At 46.8% G+C, this 17,904-nt stretch overlaps 2 protein-coding genes across 2 annotated transcripts in view; one reads left to right on the top strand and one right to left on the bottom strand.

Moving 5' to 3' along the window:
• Positions 1 to 4,103: 4,103 nt before the first annotated feature.
• LOC130384880 (synapsin-1-like) lies at positions 4,104 to 13,824 on the bottom strand. The gene is given in 14 exon segments (XM_056593276.1): positions 4,104 to 4,168; positions 4,171 to 4,265; positions 6,049 to 6,583; positions 8,111 to 8,180; positions 8,487 to 8,636; positions 9,253 to 9,355; positions 9,454 to 9,528; positions 10,217 to 10,359; positions 10,457 to 10,519; positions 11,181 to 11,270; positions 11,377 to 11,533; positions 11,628 to 11,719; positions 12,730 to 12,787; positions 13,301 to 13,824. Coding segments are annotated over 14 exon segments (2,064 nt in total). The 5' UTR covers positions 13,669 to 13,824.
• A 2,690-nt stretch (positions 13,825 to 16,514) lies between these two features.
• Positions 16,515 to 17,904, top strand: part of LOC130384535 (transcription cofactor vestigial-like protein 4) — a 6,495-nt gene continuing 5,105 nt past the window's right edge. Inside the window, exon 1 of the mRNA XM_056592762.1 lies at positions 16,515 to 16,805. Coding sequence (XP_056448737.1) covers positions 16,739 to 16,805 — 67 coding nt within the window. The 5' untranslated portion in view covers positions 16,515 to 16,738. The remainder of the gene's footprint in view (positions 16,806 to 17,904) is intronic.

The raw sequence follows: 17,904 nt of genomic DNA, 5'->3' as shown, positions 1-17,904 counted from the left end.
GAGTAGTCTTCTGATTGGCTGAATGGGTCAGGCATTTGGAAATACAGAATGTAGCACGTACTATATATTCAATTATATGCAATATATAGGCCTACTATATACACAAATGTGAGACCTTATAAGAGATTCGATTATAAGACTGATAGTGGTCAGAGCGCAAGTGCACACCACCTTGTGGTCACATTTGCCTAGCATACATAAACATTGTATATTATTGTATATATTAATGCAGATAGTTTAAAATGAAGACATTTACTTTAAAATATCACAAATATATTTATTTTAGAATTAACGATGATGCTCCATTCAAGAACAAAGGTTAAAACTATAATAACAAAAATCTTAAAATAATGAAAGTAAAAAGCTTAGTCATTAGTCACAGACTTTATTGAATATATGCATGTTTTGATAACATAATTCACATCATAGAGCTACATTGCATATAACATATAATAGATTTAACATTTTTTTCCACACACATACTTCAATACTCCACCATGATTTACAATTTTGCGTCTTCTTATATTAATTTGCATTTTTTCATATCTTTTTTTACACATCTGGCAGGCATTCACTGACTGATTGATAGTTCAACAGACAAGATATTTCCAACTATCATAGTGGGCTTTAGAAAAACGGTTAAAATCACTCCAGCAAATAAAATAAGAAGTATACATTTACAGTTAAAATATATCCACTACAAATAGTTGAAACATGAAATAAATAAAAACTGATGGCGACCATTTTGCCATGACAACTCTAGTCTGCGGGACTTCGAAATCGATGTGTATGCCGTGACACCCTCAGAGAGGCCCTCCCGTTTCAAGCCATTCGTCACAAATTACACACTGGGTGTGCGAGGGACCAGGCTTCAAGGCTGGTTCTGTCTTTGGCAGTGAGCTATGCCATGAAAAATATAACAATGACTTACCTACTGAGTCACTGGCCGAAAGAATACACATTTCTAAATGAAAGAAAATGGCGCCACACAGGATTTATGCAGCCTGACAATTCAAAAATGCACATCGCACATGCCGGAGCAAATCAACCATGAGCTCGCGAATAAGTTTGGTTACCAGGCGAGGATAAATGTAGTCAACGCACATACCTACGAGCCAGACATAAGCAGCTGTCGGCCCCGAAATGTGACAACATGGAAATAAATAAATTAAGGATTAAAAAAGTACATCACTTCATAGATTAAGAACAAATGCATCAAAACAGTTGACTCCACCCTTGAGTACACAAAATCATTGAAAAGCAACTCACCTAGCAGCAGAGGGTAAAGGGGGCCGTTTGGGTCAAAGGCCGGAGCAGCAAATCAACTAGTTTTTTCTGTTTCCACAAGTTACAAGACAGCACATCCACACGTTTTACACACCACTGATCACAAGGGGTCACTGTGGCTACATGAATGCGTTGATACACACAAAGCCTGCGGTAGGGGGTGCAAAGGGTCAGGAAGGAACTCAGTGCTTCATGTTAAGGTATTGCGTCCTTTTCTGGAGGATATTGCCTAAGTGTATTCGAACAGGTGGGGGGGGGGGGGCTTCTCTCAATGGAAGACAGTTTATCAGGGGACGACGAAAACAAAGGATAAAAGATCCCAGAAGGATGCAGGACGGGTGGACAATAGTCCAACAGGGTTTATCAAAGTGTAGATGTCACAGAAATGACATTAGGATCACATAAGTGCACATCAGTATTACACACCTAAGGTCAGGGGTGGGACCCCCACCCATCAGTATTACATCTACATAAGGGGTGGACCCCCACCCATCAGTATTACACCTACGTCAGGGGTGGACCCCCACCTATCAGTATTAGACCTACGTCAGGGGTGGACCCCCACCTATCAGTATTAGACCTACGTCAGGAGTGGACCCCCAACCATCAGTATTACACCTACGTCAGGGGTGGACCCCCACCCATCAGTATTACACCTACGTCAGGGGTGGACCCTCACCCATCAGTATTACACCTACGTCAGGGGTGGACCCCCACCCATCAGTATTACACCTACGTCAGGGGTGGGACCCCAACTCATCAGTATAAGACCTATGTCAGATGTGGGCCCCACTCATCAGTATTAGACCTACGTTAGGGGTGGACCCCCACCCATCAGTGTTACATCTACTGCAGACGTGGACCCCCACCCATCATGTTTATAAACACAAGTCCTTGGCTCAGTGGACTGAAGCACACTCCTGGCTAAACGCGTAAGGACCGATTTCATGCTATGCCTTAGATATTCTTTCAGACCCTAAATTGTGTTTTTGTTAGTACAGATACAAGGTTGAGTATGTTGGATTTGAAATAGATCTTAAAAGGACGACAGAAATCCCCACTGAAAGTTACTGTTGTTAATATGCATCAGCAGCATTAGTGAAAATTTCCATCGATTTACGGTTAGTTTTGCATTAACTCAAAAGAGAGATTAACTATTAGAGTATGATTGAAATAATATAAATCGTCGACCATGAATATTTTTTATCTATAGCATAATTCTATTTCATATGTCACTGACCACCTATTACATGGTAGTTAGATTGCTGTGCCCTTAGGTATTCTAGTATATTTGATCCCTTCCATTCAGCCTGAAAGCCTGTGCACGGATCACCACTGTCCTTTCCTCTGGCGATCAAACAAACCTGAAAAAGTCTATACATCAGTCAGCGTCATTGAATTCAAGTATAATTCTGTTGTATAATGAGGGCAAAAAAGTCCAATAGTGCTTAATACATTCAAGCTCATAAACAAACAAAAAACAAAAACAGAATACCATGCATTTCCTTCAGCACCATTAGGACATCAACACCAATCGCACAAAATCACAATGGAAGGCCCTCACCCTAGCACGATCGTCACAATCAAACTGGGCAACCCTGAGATCTCGCCATTTGACTGATTGTACTCTTGTGCTCACAAGGCATGCTATTAAGGTGAAGGGTTTGTGAGAGAAATAAGGAGAGAGAACAAAATGGCAGCGACGACATTCCCACAACACCAAATAAGGCTACGATGCTAACTACTTGAGCTACGATTGACGACACTGTTACAAAGAAGAGCCAATACTACTGGGGGTTGGGGATCAAATACCTCCATGTTGACATGCAGCTAAAACACAGACATGATTGGAATACAGCTCAGAAATAAGATGTCTAGCGGTCACCTACACCAAACAATCTAGTTTACAGCTGGGTTGATTTGATTAGGCAGCCCATGATTTGTTGACTGATTTAAAAGATCATATTTCACGCCATGCCACCAACAAACAAGAAGAAACCCTTGATTTGGGATTGTAAGGTGTGTCTGTACATAGGTGTGCTTGCATGTGTGTGCATGAGTGTGAATTTGAGACAAAGAAAAATTGTGTGTGTGTGTGTGTGTGTGTGTGTGTGTGTGTGTGTGTGTGTGTGTGTGTGTGTGTGTGTGTGTGTGTGTGTGTGTGTGTGTGTGTGTGTGTGTGTGTGTGTGTGTGTGTGTGTGTGTGTGTGTGTGTGTGCGCGTGTGTATGTGTGCATGTTTATGAGAGTGCCTGTCTGTGTCTGCGAAATAATCGGTGTCTGTGTGAACAGAGGTGTGTAAGTGATTAAGAGTGTGTGTGTGTCTGTGTGAACGGAGGTGTGTAAGTGATTAAGAGTGTGTGTGTGTTTGTGTGTACGTGTGTGTGTGTGTGTGTGTGTGTGTGTGTGTGTGTGTGTGTGTGTGTGTGTGTGTGTGTGTGTGTGTGTGTGTGTGTGTGTGTGTGTGTGTGTGTGTGTGTGTGTGTGTGTGTGTGTGGGTACGCATAATGGAAGCAGATCTTCTACAAGTGCAAGCAGGAACACACAGCCAATGAGTGTGAGTACATGAGTCATTGAATCACCCAGGCATCTGCGCCTTCAGTGGGTCAAGGAATGTTTCAGACTAAGTCTAGATCGATTAACTATCCTTGTGTTTTGCTGTTTAACCTATTGCGGCAGTGGGTGTTTTAGGGTTCACGTTGGCCTCAGTGTGAGAGAACCATTATTAGGTGACATGTTGTTGGTCCTTGTTTGATTTGGGGGCTGGGATGAAGGGAAGGAGTAGAGGTTCCTCCGTCCTGTAAATCCATGTTATTGTCAGTTGCACTGGGGGCATTTGACGCTCACCCCGCTGGAGAAGAGACTAGCAAAAGATTTGCGAGGTTGCGTACGGCCTCAGCCTTCAGCTGGTCCCGGCTAAGGCTGGCCCACGTCTCCGGTGTTTCTGGAAGGTTGAAGGCATTTGGTAAGACACTGGGACTTGCTATGAAAGGAGTTGGAGGAGGAGGAGGAGGAGGAGGAGGAGGAGGAGGAGGAGGAGGAGGAGGAGGAGGAGGAGGAGGAGGAGGAGGAGTAGGAGGAGGAGGGGAAGGAGCGGAGATGAGGAGGAGAAGGAGGAGGAGGAGGAGGAGGGGGGGGAGAAGGAGGAGGAGAGGAGGAGGAGTGAAGAGGAGTGTCGGTAGAGGGGAGGAAGAGGCTTTTAAGTCATGCAGCAAACCCATATAGATGGTCAACATGAGGGCAGGAGGGCAGGATGAGGGCAAGGCGTGTCGCTACGGTGACGTTAGGGGTGCACTTCCTGTCATGTGTTTGTGTACGATGAGCTCATCGTATGCGGGAAAGGAGACTTGCATGAGAAGAATGTAATGATGACTCATGTTTGAGGACAATGCCAAGACATCCAAAGAGCAGAATCCACTAGGATTAGGTTAATGATTTATGTATGTTTGCATTAATTGCATTTTTATTAAGTGGACAATGTGATATTTATTTATTTATATTGCTGTTATAGTATTGCATTGTGTTTCCACAATTCTATTTCATTTTTTTCCAAATTTGTTTTCATTTGTTTATTTGACGGTTTGCATCAAGAATATATTAGCCGTTGAGCAGCAGAAGATGTCTACTATTTAGACAGGAATTCAAAGTAACCTATATAAACCGTACTTGTAGTTCACATGTGGTCCCAGAAGGGAGATATTTCTGGATTATTTGTGCGTACTCTGTCCCGAGTACCACTGCTACTGCCAGCCACTCGATCTGCCCGAGTGGTGCTCTTTCAGAGACCAACTGCCATAGCAACCTAGCATGGTGTCCCACTTGAGCCAAGCTAGCCGAATCCCCCCGTGTGAGACCACCGCCAGCCACAGCAAGAACAATATTCTGGTTTACACAGGAGCTGTGGAATGGGAAAAAACTGCAGTGGCTTAAAGTCACAGAAACACTGTGGTGGCTTGTCTTATTTCAGCAAATTTACTACAATGTTATTGCATTGTTAGCATGTTGGTTGAATTCGCATGCTATCCATCTTTTCTTCAATTTGAATAAGGGAGTAGCAACTGAATCAGTTCATGATTTGCTGAATCGATTTTGAGAGGACTATTATTTCTCAAGTGCACTAGTATGTTTTTAAATAATGATGAGTCACATCATCAAAATAACAAAGCATAATACTAACTTAATTAAATCAAAAACCTTAAGTGACTGCAGGTTTAAAGTTCAACGTTTTTTCGATATTTCATAGATGTTAATGATTTGAAGTAAGAATCCTATTTTTCTTTCATATTTTCTGGTTGTCCAGGGAGTTTCCTAAACAGTGGACATACCTGTATTCATCCACACACCTTCACTTACTTTGTTTTCAAAACAAGGTTAAGGAGCAGTCATGTACTATTTTAACAGCACTGTGGTCTGAGCCTGAAATTCCCCCTGATCCGACCTTTCCAAGGTAATCTGCATCCAGTGCCAGAATGGGTGGATGAGGAGGGAAAACACGCCCGCGTGATGCGGCTGCTATGAAAGTGACGCGCTATCTGGAAATAAACGTTGTCTTGTGCAAGCGCTGCAGCAGAGGTGAGCTGCAGAAACACGCAGGCTGCATGCGCACTAGGGCGGGGATTTGATCTAGGAGTAGGGATGTGTCCCGGCATGCAGCTCTGGAAGCAGGCAGAGGATGAAAGACCTTCCTTTCATCCTTGTTAGCACTTAGGGAGCGTTTCCGAGGCTACGGCGAGCTACAGAGTGCACACACACGTCTACTCACTTTAGTGCTGGAGCGCCGCCCGCAGACGCCTCATCCAGGCGGGGCTTCTGGGGGGGCTGGGGCTTCTGCTGCAGCGGGGGTCTGGCGCCCGGCCCTCCCTGGCCCGCCGGTCGGGGCTGCTGGGTGGTGGGGGCCCCCCCGGGGCGGCCCTGCGGCCCGGAAGGCCTCTGCTGCGGGGAGCCGCCGCCCTGGGACATCTGCCTGGGGGGCTGGCTGGGCCTCTGCTGCGGGGGCTTCTGCTGGCCCCCCGGGGGCTTCTGGCCGGGGCCTCCGGGCTTCTGCTGCGCGGAGGCGGACTGCTGCCTCTGCACCTGACTGGGGCTCCGCTGGGGTGAGCCCTGGCCAGAGGGGGGTCTCTGACCCTGGCCGGCCGCCGGAGCCGGCCGCTGAGTGGCCCCGGGCCCCTGGCCGGGTTTAGAGGGCTGTGGATGGCTGGCGGGGTCGCTGGCGGCCGTGGGGCTGGGCCCCGGTTGGGCAGCAGGGGGCTGGCCCTGAGGCTGGGGCCGCTGCTGAGAGGGGCCCTGCTGGGGCCCACCTAGAGCACAACACCCACAGAGTCCTCACACACGTCTGCACCATCTCAGTTTTGTGTTAAGTTAAGTGAATTGGCAACAACACTTTTAAATCAAACCAATCTCATTTGCAGACAGGGAGAAGCACCCTATGGTATAAGTTATTACTAAGCTCTCAGTCACTCAGCTTTGGTATAAATGACTATTCATTTCAGTTTCCCTTTCAAATTTGTGTCATAGTCAGGAAAAACTTGTGTTGTTTCCCTTAACATTGGTATGGAACAGAGTCCAGTGGCGGTGGGTCAATAGGGGGCGCTAGGGCGCCGCACCTCCGTGAAATATTCACTTGAATATATCGGCCAACTATGAATCAACTATTATAAATACGAAATAAACCAACAAAAATAAATAACGTTTATCCTCGTTTAATTGTGTGATAGATCGTACTTGCCACTGCCAGCAACCATTTAAATGCGTCTGAACGTCAATGATTTGGGCTAGGCTAGTTATTGGTCATTCGAAATAAAGCCCTCCTCCAAGTCAGGGGCGCCGGCCACATTGAAGTCAAAGTAAGCTCACAAACTGTTTGCTCTCTATCATGCAGAGACAGCTTTTCATCTGCGCAAAAAATTTCGCCCTCGGATCGTACCAGTGTGCGCCCCAGGCCAATGGTTTCGCTTACCTTTTTTGTTATCACCACATGATTGAACAATTCAGCGAATCAATCAAATAGGCTACCTTCCTCAGCAGCTTTCTCAACTTTCTCTTCTTACATTTAGAGAAGAGATAGATCGCTAAATAGCAGAGAGTTGTAAGCATTTTCCACCCATTTCAGTGGAGGAATTTCACTCAACAAGCAATGTTATACTTAAAAGGAGCAAGTAAGTTACATATTAATTTAGTCTTTCGGCCTTTAACATAGATATTTTTGTAGCGTCCATATTTTATATTTTTGCATATTTTTGTGAGACATTGAGACTCACAAAAAATGGACGCTATAGGACAGTGATCATGATTTGTCTCAATATGAGAATAACAACAATGGGTCAAAATGCACCAGAATACAGGAAATCAAATCTACCAAATTAAAAAAATTCTGGGGGAGGGACCCCCGGACCCCCGTCTATTACTGCGCACCACCAACATTTTTTAGCACCAGCCGCCACTGAAACAGACCCAATATTAGTCGTGGGACATGTACTTAATATAGTCTTTACTTCTTTGTTTTATAAATACATATGTGTATGTGTAGGTGTGTAGACATGAGTCTGAACGAAAGCACCTCTGAGCTTCGCCATGGCAACATGTTCCAAAATTATCGTAAAATAGAGAATTGTATTACAATATTGTTACAGTAAATATACAGTATACATACATATATACTAACACATAATAATTGTAGATAATATCTGATTAACCGCACAGACGAACACTGACAACATAACAAGGTCGTAAGGGATCGGTGCTATAAACGTTAATGCACTGCAGTTCAACGGCTGAACCACAGTCTCAGGGTTGTGCTGGCAGGGGGGCTGCAGCGGCCAACTTACCCTGCGTGGGGGGGCGCTGCTGGGCCTGGGGTACCCTGGTCTGGGAGTCGGCCAGGGGGGACACCGTCTTCTGCATGAAACACCCCGACACCCGCCATCAATACCACAGAGTACCATCTAACCCAGGCTATTAGATTTAATGATTTGTCCGATTGGACGGAAAATGTTTTATACACTTCAGGGCAGAACTTTCCTTAACAGATGATGTAATAATAACCATGAGGAGAACAGAACAAAGGAGAACTGTTCTATTAATGAAATGCATATCAGCTCTGTTCTATTTCCGTTCCGCCGTGGGCCTCCTCGTTGTGGAGGCCGGCCAGACGGCTGGGTGTGTGGCAGTCAGTGAGTCTGAAACACTGCGTGGTCTGAGCACCTGAGGGGGCTGGCCAGCTGCGGAGCGGACCGCCGAGGGGGAGGCGGAGCGCGGGACGGTCTGGTTCATCCTGGTAACCACCAGCTCAGCGATGTGGACGCGGTCCTCGTCCTGCTGGTCTCCGATCAACGGCACGGAGCAGTCGTCCACCTGACCGGGAGAGACGGGATTAGCCCCGCCCTCATGTGATGAGCAAGTAGACGCCCTCCAGACCCTCGATTTGCACGAGTGGCGATCTTTCAAAGGCCAGCTGCCATAGCAACCTAGCATTGTGTCCTGCTCGAGCCCAGCTAGCAAAGTACCCCTGAGTTAGACCACCGTCAACCACAGCAGAACAGTATTCTGGTTCACACATCAGCTGTGGACTGGGGAAGAACTGCAGTGGCTTAAAGTAAAAAAAAACACTGTGTTGGCATGTTGGATTTCAGCAAGCAACATTCTAATGGTTTTGTTAGCATGTTAGCATTTATTTTCTCCAAATTGAATGCAAATTGAGTCGACCCACTCCTCGTTCTGCTCTGAGGAACGAGAACTCGCTCCACGTTCTGCTCTGAGGAACGAGAACCCGCTCCCCGTTCTGATCTCTGAACGAGAACCCGCTCCTCGTTCTGCTCTGAGGAACGAGAACCCGCTCCTCGTTCTGATCTCTGAACGAGAACCGGCTCCTCGTTCTGCTCTGAAGAACGAGAACCGGCTCCTCGTTCTGCTCTGAAGAACGAGAACACGCTCCTCGTTGTCACGGACACCACAGGCTGCGGTCTGGTACCTCTATGATGTAGTCCTTGCCGTCTTTGCCGTGCAGAGCCTCTACCGCACATATGTCCAGCCCTCCGAAGACTTCGGAGCAGGAATCAACCCACATGCGGTACCTGGAACGGCAGGGTGAACAGATGGAACCAGAACACTGGAGAACCATCAGAAATCTGACGTTGGCTCTGAGAGCCGGTGCTGCCGATTCGGGCCTTACTTGTCTGACATGGCCACCTGCTCCAGCATCGAGGAGCCTGTGTTGGTCTTCCAGTTGCCAGATATTGAAGTCCTCCTATCATAAAACAAACCATTATTTCTGCATCAATAACTTTGTCAATATCATTGTGCAGATGAAGCTGTTGAATGTTGAATTTAAGGTGCTGTAGGCAGGATTTAGGAGGTTATTATTGTGAGAGTATCAATAGCTTAGAAGTGGCATTGACCCGACAGATATTAGTGAAGGAAATGCACTGTGAATACTGTTTCCTTCTGCATGAGCCGTTTTAGATATCAGACTACTAGCCGTGTCAATTCTGACCAGATCCATTATGGAACATAAGTCCTGATTGGATCGTGCGGAGAGAATCCATCTTGCCTGTTAACCACAAGTGCATGAATGAAATACTTACTTCGATGGCCCTTTCCCAGATGCACTGTAAGCCTGACCTTCCACGGATAAAACCCAGAGGTTACCCGGGGTTTACCCGCCCAGGCCCCTAGTGTAAAGTCGAGTGTAAAGAGAATCGGAGAGACAGAGACTTCACAACATGCGAGTGGGCGTGTTGTTGGCGTGTTGCTAACGTGTTGCTGACGTGTTGCTGACGTTTCTATCTGCGACTGGCGCCAAACTGGGAGCACGGAGTGGAGCTGCTTCGTATTTTTCTCGTCTCGCCTCGTTTGATGTCTCTCTTTGCAACTGTCTAATCTTACCCACAGCACCTTGACATTTTGGAGGAAGGGAACGCTAAATGTTGACTCACATGTAAGCCTTGTAATTGTTTCCAATCTTCTGGATGCGGACGTCGTACTTAGCATCAATGAAAGGCTCGGAAGTGGCGTAGGTCTTGGTCAGAGCGACAACACTGGCAATATCTTGGAAGTCGTACTGGTTGTCCACTTTGACCTGAGTGGGCAGGCCAGAGGTTTTCCTCCAGTAAGAAGAATATATCAATGGCATGCACAGGCTTGTAATCCAGGCGTAAATACAATAGTGGCCTTACCTTGCCCATCCCAGAATGAGCGTGACCCATCTTGATCACCACGGGGAAGACGGAGGAAGTGAGCTGTAACCAACAAAAGTCTTTTATAACGGTCCAATCAACCGTGTAGGGTCTTTCAATCCAACATATTTGATAAAGAATTTAAATTACTGCTCATTGTTCAAACAATGTTTACAGGCAGACTGACTAGACAGACGGACAGGTAGATAGACTGTTAGATGGGTGGATATTGATGGATGGATCGATGGATAAATGGTTAGATAGATAGATAGATAGATAGATAGATAGATAGATAGATAGATAGATAGATAGATAGATAGATAGATAGAGAGATAGAGAGATAGAGAGATAGAGAGATAGATAGATAGATAGATAGATAGATAGATAGATAGATAGATAGATAGATAGATAGATAGACAAACATTCAGATAGATAGATAGAGAGACAGACAGATAGACAGACAGATGTCTCTGCAGTGCAGCATAATGACAGTGACCTGGAAAATCAAGACCCTGTCGCTACGCTTGCTCCAGCTTCCAAAAACAAATCAGGCACCGCAGTGAGACGAAGAGAGGGCCTCAGCTGCTGTGGGTGAGAGAGAGAGAGAGAGAGAGAGAGAGAGAGAGAGAGAGAGAGAGAGAGAGAGAGAGAGAGAGAGAGAGAGAGAGAGAGAGAGAGAGAGAGAGAGAGAGAGAGAGAGAGAGCAGATGGCCAGACTACCCACCATCTCCTTGTGGTTGGGGTAGTAAACCTGCTCTATCAGCGGGAACTCTTCTGGGCCCAGCGTCTTTGACAGTCGGGTCATCTGGGCGAACTGAGAGGGACAAACGCAACCAAACGTAAATCCCTGTCTGTTTCCTACAGTCAATATATGAAGAATAGCACAAAGTGGGGGCTACTGCGGTGTCCCAGGTACGTACCACCCATGGTTTATCACAGAAGTTGTAGACCGAGTGTAGAGAGTTGACACTCTGGACCCCAGCGTACTGCAGCCCGATGACGATGCTGCGGTGGTCGCCGTGCCTGGCCATGCTGAAGGCATGCTCTCTGACCAGGACGAAGTCTGGCTTGAAGGACCTGGGGCCCCAGGGGAGGGGAGGCCATCAGTGAAACACTATGACCACATTCAGGAGAGCCACTCCATTAATAGTTCATTCCAGAGGACACCTACTTAGTGACTTTATGGCCGTTTCTGATGGCGTCGATGTCCACGCTGTAGGAGCCCGTGGAGTGGGCCACCAGGTTGATCTCTGAGAAATCAGCCTGGAAGTGAGAGGGCAAGAAGGTCAACGACCATCTCTGGTCCAACCCCCCCTCCCCCTCAGCTTCGTGCACGCAGCAATCACATCCATCCCTGGAGAAGGGTGCCTGGCAACCAGGCACCTCAAGTCATGATAAGTTATCGAAACCCCAGAAAGAAGGGGATAAAAATAGCCTGTGGAAAACGCTGGAGGACCTCAAAGTGAAAGGATCTTGACCTGCAGCTTGTTAGCTGAAGCATGAAGCTCTTCGCTGAGCATAGTGCTTCTCATTATACTGCAGCTCCAAAGGGTGCTTTGGTTAACAATTTACCACAAAGGCTTGCGGAGTATTACCGCTTAAAACATCTGAATTGCTAATTGTAAACTGCATAGCAGATGTTTTAATAATATGCAGCCTGGTGGACTTACATCCAAAACGTCTTACAGGAACGTGGGTATTTAGTGAAAGATGTTACATGGGCCGCCCTCGAACCCTTAACCCTGCAGTGTTAATGCTCTACTAGTGGAATAGCCAGCCTTACCTTGTTTAACAAGTCAGACGTTAATATCTAACGTGTGCTGGCAGACCAGGTAAGACCTGGGTGAACAGGACAGGTTTCACTTCCTTTCGCTTCATATTTGTTTCCACTAATCCTGTCACTGCTGGCAGGGATCGGTTTGACTCGTTTGACACAGACTCGGCCATCAGGACTGAACTGTAAACACATCTCTGGCCTGGCCTCAACATCATCAATACTGTGCGGGCAGGCAAGGAAGTTTTCCTCCGGTAGAAAATCTCTACAACCAGGAAACAAGGCGTGACTCCGCCCCTTGTATTGGATGGTTTATGGCGCCGTCTTCCCCCCTGAAGTTCTGCTGTGATACACTAGGACTGCTGCATCCCAGATCAATCCTAACCCGGTTCCTCATGTCTCCTCACTGTTGATCTCTCTGAAGCTCTGAGCCTGGTGTTCAGGTGTGTTTGTGTGCCAAGTCACGGAGGAGGGAAACGAGGTTCATGAGGCCACCCACCTGTTCCACCTTGATGTCAAACTCCCCATGGACCTTCCTCCCTCTGAAGACCTTCGCCCTGCAGAAGAACCACAACCCAGACGGCAACCAGAGGTTACATGTTGGGACATAATGACTTAAGGGCTCCCTTAAAACATTTAGATTTTAACGACTTCCCCACTTACTGCACCTTAGACTATGTGGAGAATTAACTGAGGGAATTGATGCATGTCATAGTAGGTGTACTGTATTGTGTTGTTTACAATAATTACAAATAAGCTAATTAATTGTATCATAAAATATCATATCACTTCTTGTTCTCATTTCTCTTTAGCCAATAGAGACTGGATGTCCTAAATGTTAAAGGCCTTAATGGTCTAATGTACAGGCTAATGAATCAGCATTATTACTTATTGATAATGCATCGTTGTAAAAAGGTTAGGCTGTAAAATGGCTTCTCCCTAAACCTCTGCTGCATGGCAGATAAGTCTTATCCTCACCTCATCTCAGCCCCACAGGGGGAACGTCATCCACACACATTAACCTTCTGGAGCGACGCTATAGGTCATTATACCAGGAAGGTTCTCCTCACCAGTCCGTCTGCTGGTCGTCGATCACCAGCAGTATCTTAGCACTGCTCGACACCCCGGCTCTGTCCGCTGCCTCGGTGAGTGTCGCAGCTGCTGCGGCGGTGGTTTGCTTCACAGCGTTGGATAAGGACGAGAAGAACCCGGCTCCTCCACCACCTCCACCACCACCGCCACCGGCTGCAGCGGCAGCGGCTCCACCTCCAGACGGCTGCTGCTGGCTGGTGGACTGGCGGCGCTGCTCCGGGGGGCCCGGCGACACTGCGGGGCTCGGGGGCTGAGCCGGCTCAGGGCGTTGGAGGTCCGTCATGTAGCCATTAGGCAAATTGGAGATAAAATTGCTGTCCGAGAGGCGTCGACGCAGGTAGTTCATGGTGTAGGTTTAATATCGCCGGAGGAGGAGGAGAAGCTGCAGGATGAGAAGCTGCAGAAAGCCGAGATCCTGACCACCGGATAATGAATTCCAACTTGTTTCACGGAAATATCTACTTTCCCATCTGTAGACCAACTGTTCAATGTAGCCCTCAGGAACAGACAGAGTGGTGTAAATTAGGGGCAAACCCTCGTTATCAGACTACTGTAGTTTCTAAGCATGTCGTGACTGATGAGGCCAAACAGGAACTCAAGCAAAATACATTTCAACTTATTTTTTTAAAGGCAATTATTTTGATATTACACACATCGCTATCCTAAACACATTCCCTTTATCAAACAGACTGCAATGCAACATATGGGTGGATCACAGAGCACAGAAGCGCTAATTGTCGCCGTGGAAGACCAACCTCAGAACACGTCCCCAATCCGGTGTGAACGGAGGAGTGCTACTGCGCTATCAGGACGCTTAGGAGGAGATTCACACCCTTGTAGGCTCTGCTGTCACTCGTCCTCTGCCCGAACAGGCCACGCATCGGGGATCAGCACCTCTCTACAGCCACCGTCCCCAGATATAGGGCTACTCTGGTCCGGTTGTTTTTGATCGCATCACCTGCTTCTCAGTGCTTCTTCTTCCCTCAAGGCGCGGTGCAGCTTTCCGCTCGGTTCTGCGTCACTCCCAGCGCTCCTGGGGGAGATGCCAGCGCACTGGTGGAGTAAAGGGGTGGTGCTGATGCGAGAAGAGTGCAGCCAACGGGATGGAGGGGCTGAGGTTGATGGTGGTTCCTTCCGCGCGCTATTGATTAATCAGGGCAGTATGGTGTCTGATGACGATGATCCTGATCGTCCTCGCATCACAACTGATATTAAGAGACGTGAATTCGTTCAAAAAACTGTACTACTGCAGCGAAGCGATTTGAAGCGCTTGTATAAAATTAATTCGTTTTTTTTTTTTTTTTTTTCGATCGATGCCTTCATAAAACACATTCTAAGGGATGAGCCATCTGTTGGCAATGCCTTAGAAAACCTTGGAACTCGAACTCGTTAATAAGATAACGATTCACCCGCACCGCTTTGACGGTAGCACACCTACTTGTAAGCTCTGCTGCCGCAAAGCGAACGGTGTAAGACACTTCAGAGCATAATGCCGCTGATGTTTTAGCTTTTGTAGGCCACCGCCTTTATAAAAACGGTCTATTTTGCATTTACTTTTTATGAAGTCTTGATTGAATAAAAAAGATTGAATCTTAGCAACCCCTTTATTAATCTGCTCAAATTAATTATTATTTTATTATTATTCATGTCGTCAATATCGTTGATGATGAAAAATAGGCTGGGATTACTAATGAAAACACTTAAATAAGACACAAGGATTATGCCTACTACAGTCACTGACCAAGCACACACACATGCACACACACATGCACACACACATGCGCAAAGAAATGCACATGCACCCACATGTAGGCCACCCACACACAAACACAAGCATGCCAAACACATACACACACACATACAATCACATGCATGCCACACAGACACATACACAGGCATGCATACCACATACACACACCCACATGCATGCCAATCACACACACACATGCATACACACACGCATACACATACATCTACCAGCATGCTACACACAACACACACAAACACAGACACACCCGCATGTATGCCACTCACGCACACACACACGCACATACACCCACATGCATGAAACACACACACATGCATGCCACTCACACACACACTAACATTCATACATACAACCACGTGCATGCCACACACACAAACACACATACACATACACCCACATGCCACACACACACACACACATATAAAGCCAGTCATTTAAAGGTTGGATGGCTGAAATCTAGACATAAAAAAATATCATAGAGTTATAATATTGAGACTAGCACAGAGTCTTCAGCCACAACCACATGATTAAACACACCAATTTGGTGGGCGGGGGGAGGGGGGGGTAAGGGTTAGGGGTACAGTTGTTCTATTTTTTCTGCATTGCGTGTCTTTACGTGTACACACTGTACGTGTGTGTGTGTGTGTGTGTGTGTGTGTGTGTGTGTGTGTGTGTGTGTGTGTGTGTGTGTGTGTGTGTGTGTGTGTGTGTGTGTGTGTGTGTGTGTGTGTGTGTGTGTTCGCCTGCATGTGTGTGTGTGTCCAGACTTCCTCTTCGGCGTGCTCCAGCAGGACAGGTCTTCTGGCAGCTGCAGGTTCTGGGACTTAAGGCTCTTTGTCTGGCCGTCAACAAAGGGCCCGGGATTAGCGGGGAGGCCGGGCCCAGCTGGGTGCGTGTCCGGGCAGGTCAGCAGGAATGACGGTGGGCTCCTCGAAGAGACAACTCAACGCAAAAATGTGGTTTGGTGAGATTTTAGATTTGCGGCATAAAGGAGGGTAGGGGGAGTTGTGTGTGTGTGTGTGTGTGTGTGTGTGTGTGTGTGGGGGGGGACGGGGGGGACGGGGGGACGGGGGGACGGGGGGACGGGGGGAGACAAAGAGCAGGTGCTAACTTCATAAGGTAAACACGTGGACTTCAATTCCTATACGGCCTGAGGGAGGTGCTTCTAGATGAAGGGGAGAAGAAAAAAGTGTAGTGTTAGCTCTGGTGCGTTTCACAGGTAGTCCTGATTAGCTGAATTAATTATTCTTGAATCCTAATATATCTTTAATAACATACCAGATTATGCCTCTTGTATTAGTGTAATAGTGGGGTTTGTTTTAGAGAATCTACCAAGTGGGTGAAAGCGCGATTACTCAACGCCTGAGATGGTCCCTCTTGTGCCCGCAGCACAAAAAGCTAACTGAGTGAAAGGAGGAAAAGGCTTTTGATTGGCTTGACGGTGGCCAATGGGAGCACGGGGAGAGAGTCAAAGGGAGGCCATAGCACAGCTCTGCTCACACCTGATACATTACCTGGTGGAGTTCAGAGCCAGCATCTCATTACCTATTAACCCAACCCATAACTAGGGCTCATTGTGTCCCGTAAGCCCCAGCAGTCAAGGTGTTTCTCTGCATTTCTCTTTGTATTCTGCGGAAGAAGAGAAGCCATGGCTGTGGCCAATTTTCACTATATAACCCGGATGAGCAGCGGCTTCAAGGTCTACATCTTGGAAGGTATGTTTGATATTAATTCTGCATCTTTACTGTATGTCTCTGTGTGATAAACATTCCCTTACCTCGATGGATATGCTTCTCTCCACTTTCAACCATCTCACAACTTTGGTGCAATATCTGCAAATTATTGTAATCTGATCCTGGGAAACTTTTATATTAAACAGTCTGTAGTGTATAGTCATGCTACAACATGTGTATATATACTTTTATAAACTATAGACTTTTACACTCTATTTGATAGAGCTCTACTTTACCCAACAGCTATTCATTCCATGTTATGAAAATTAGGAAAGACATTTACACGCATGTCTGTAAACTAAGCTTTGAATACCAAACACTTTTGATTCATAAACAATAAAGAAGAATACAGAAACATTTTTCAAATTTAAACAACCAATTTATAATAGTTAAAAATAAGAAATCTGTCGTTCCTTTCTATCCTAAAGACTGAGCTGAGGAACTTACTTCCTATTCTGGATGAATCTGCACATTCAGTACCCAGTACAGACAGGTCAGGGCCAGGCGATGTGTTGGTTCTGGTAATGCTGAAGAAATAATCATGCCTGAGGCATCAGAAAATCAGCATAGGTGTGGTTTCACCTGCACCCCCCCTCCCCTCCACTGCACTGTGCCTACAGTGGTTAGCCAGTTAAGAATGTGTATTCACAGGAGCAGCGAGGTGTGACAGCCCAGCAGAGATGATCACCTCTCCATTGTACTCTCTGCCAGCACAGTAGCTGGGCTCTATGTGCTGATTTCTCTCAACTTCCTGCTTTGTTTGAAGCGTATTCCCGCGTATTGTTTGAATACAGTTGAGTGCCGAGGGTGGGTTCCTGGGCCTGGCGTTAGAGAGGTGCTCTGGCTTCAGGTCACCTGAATACAGTCAGAGAACCTTGTGAAGGGCATCACCTGTCCATGGTTCTTCCTCAACCAAAAGGTGTTCAGACGGGTCGTGTTTGGACTGTATGCACGACTATCAGCAACATCTGCATTCATTGTTATCACCCCGACCAACCAGCCCCCCCCCCCCTCTCCAAACACACACACACATGTACACGCACACACACACACACAGTCGCACACACATTGACACATTTTG

This window comes from Gadus chalcogrammus, chromosome 6 (assembly GCF_026213295.1).
Source record: "Gadus chalcogrammus isolate NIFS_2021 chromosome 6, NIFS_Gcha_1.0, whole genome shotgun sequence".
NCBI lineage: Eukaryota > Metazoa > Chordata > Actinopteri > Gadiformes > Gadidae > Gadus > Gadus chalcogrammus.
This window is presented reverse-complemented; position numbering and strand designations above follow the sequence as displayed.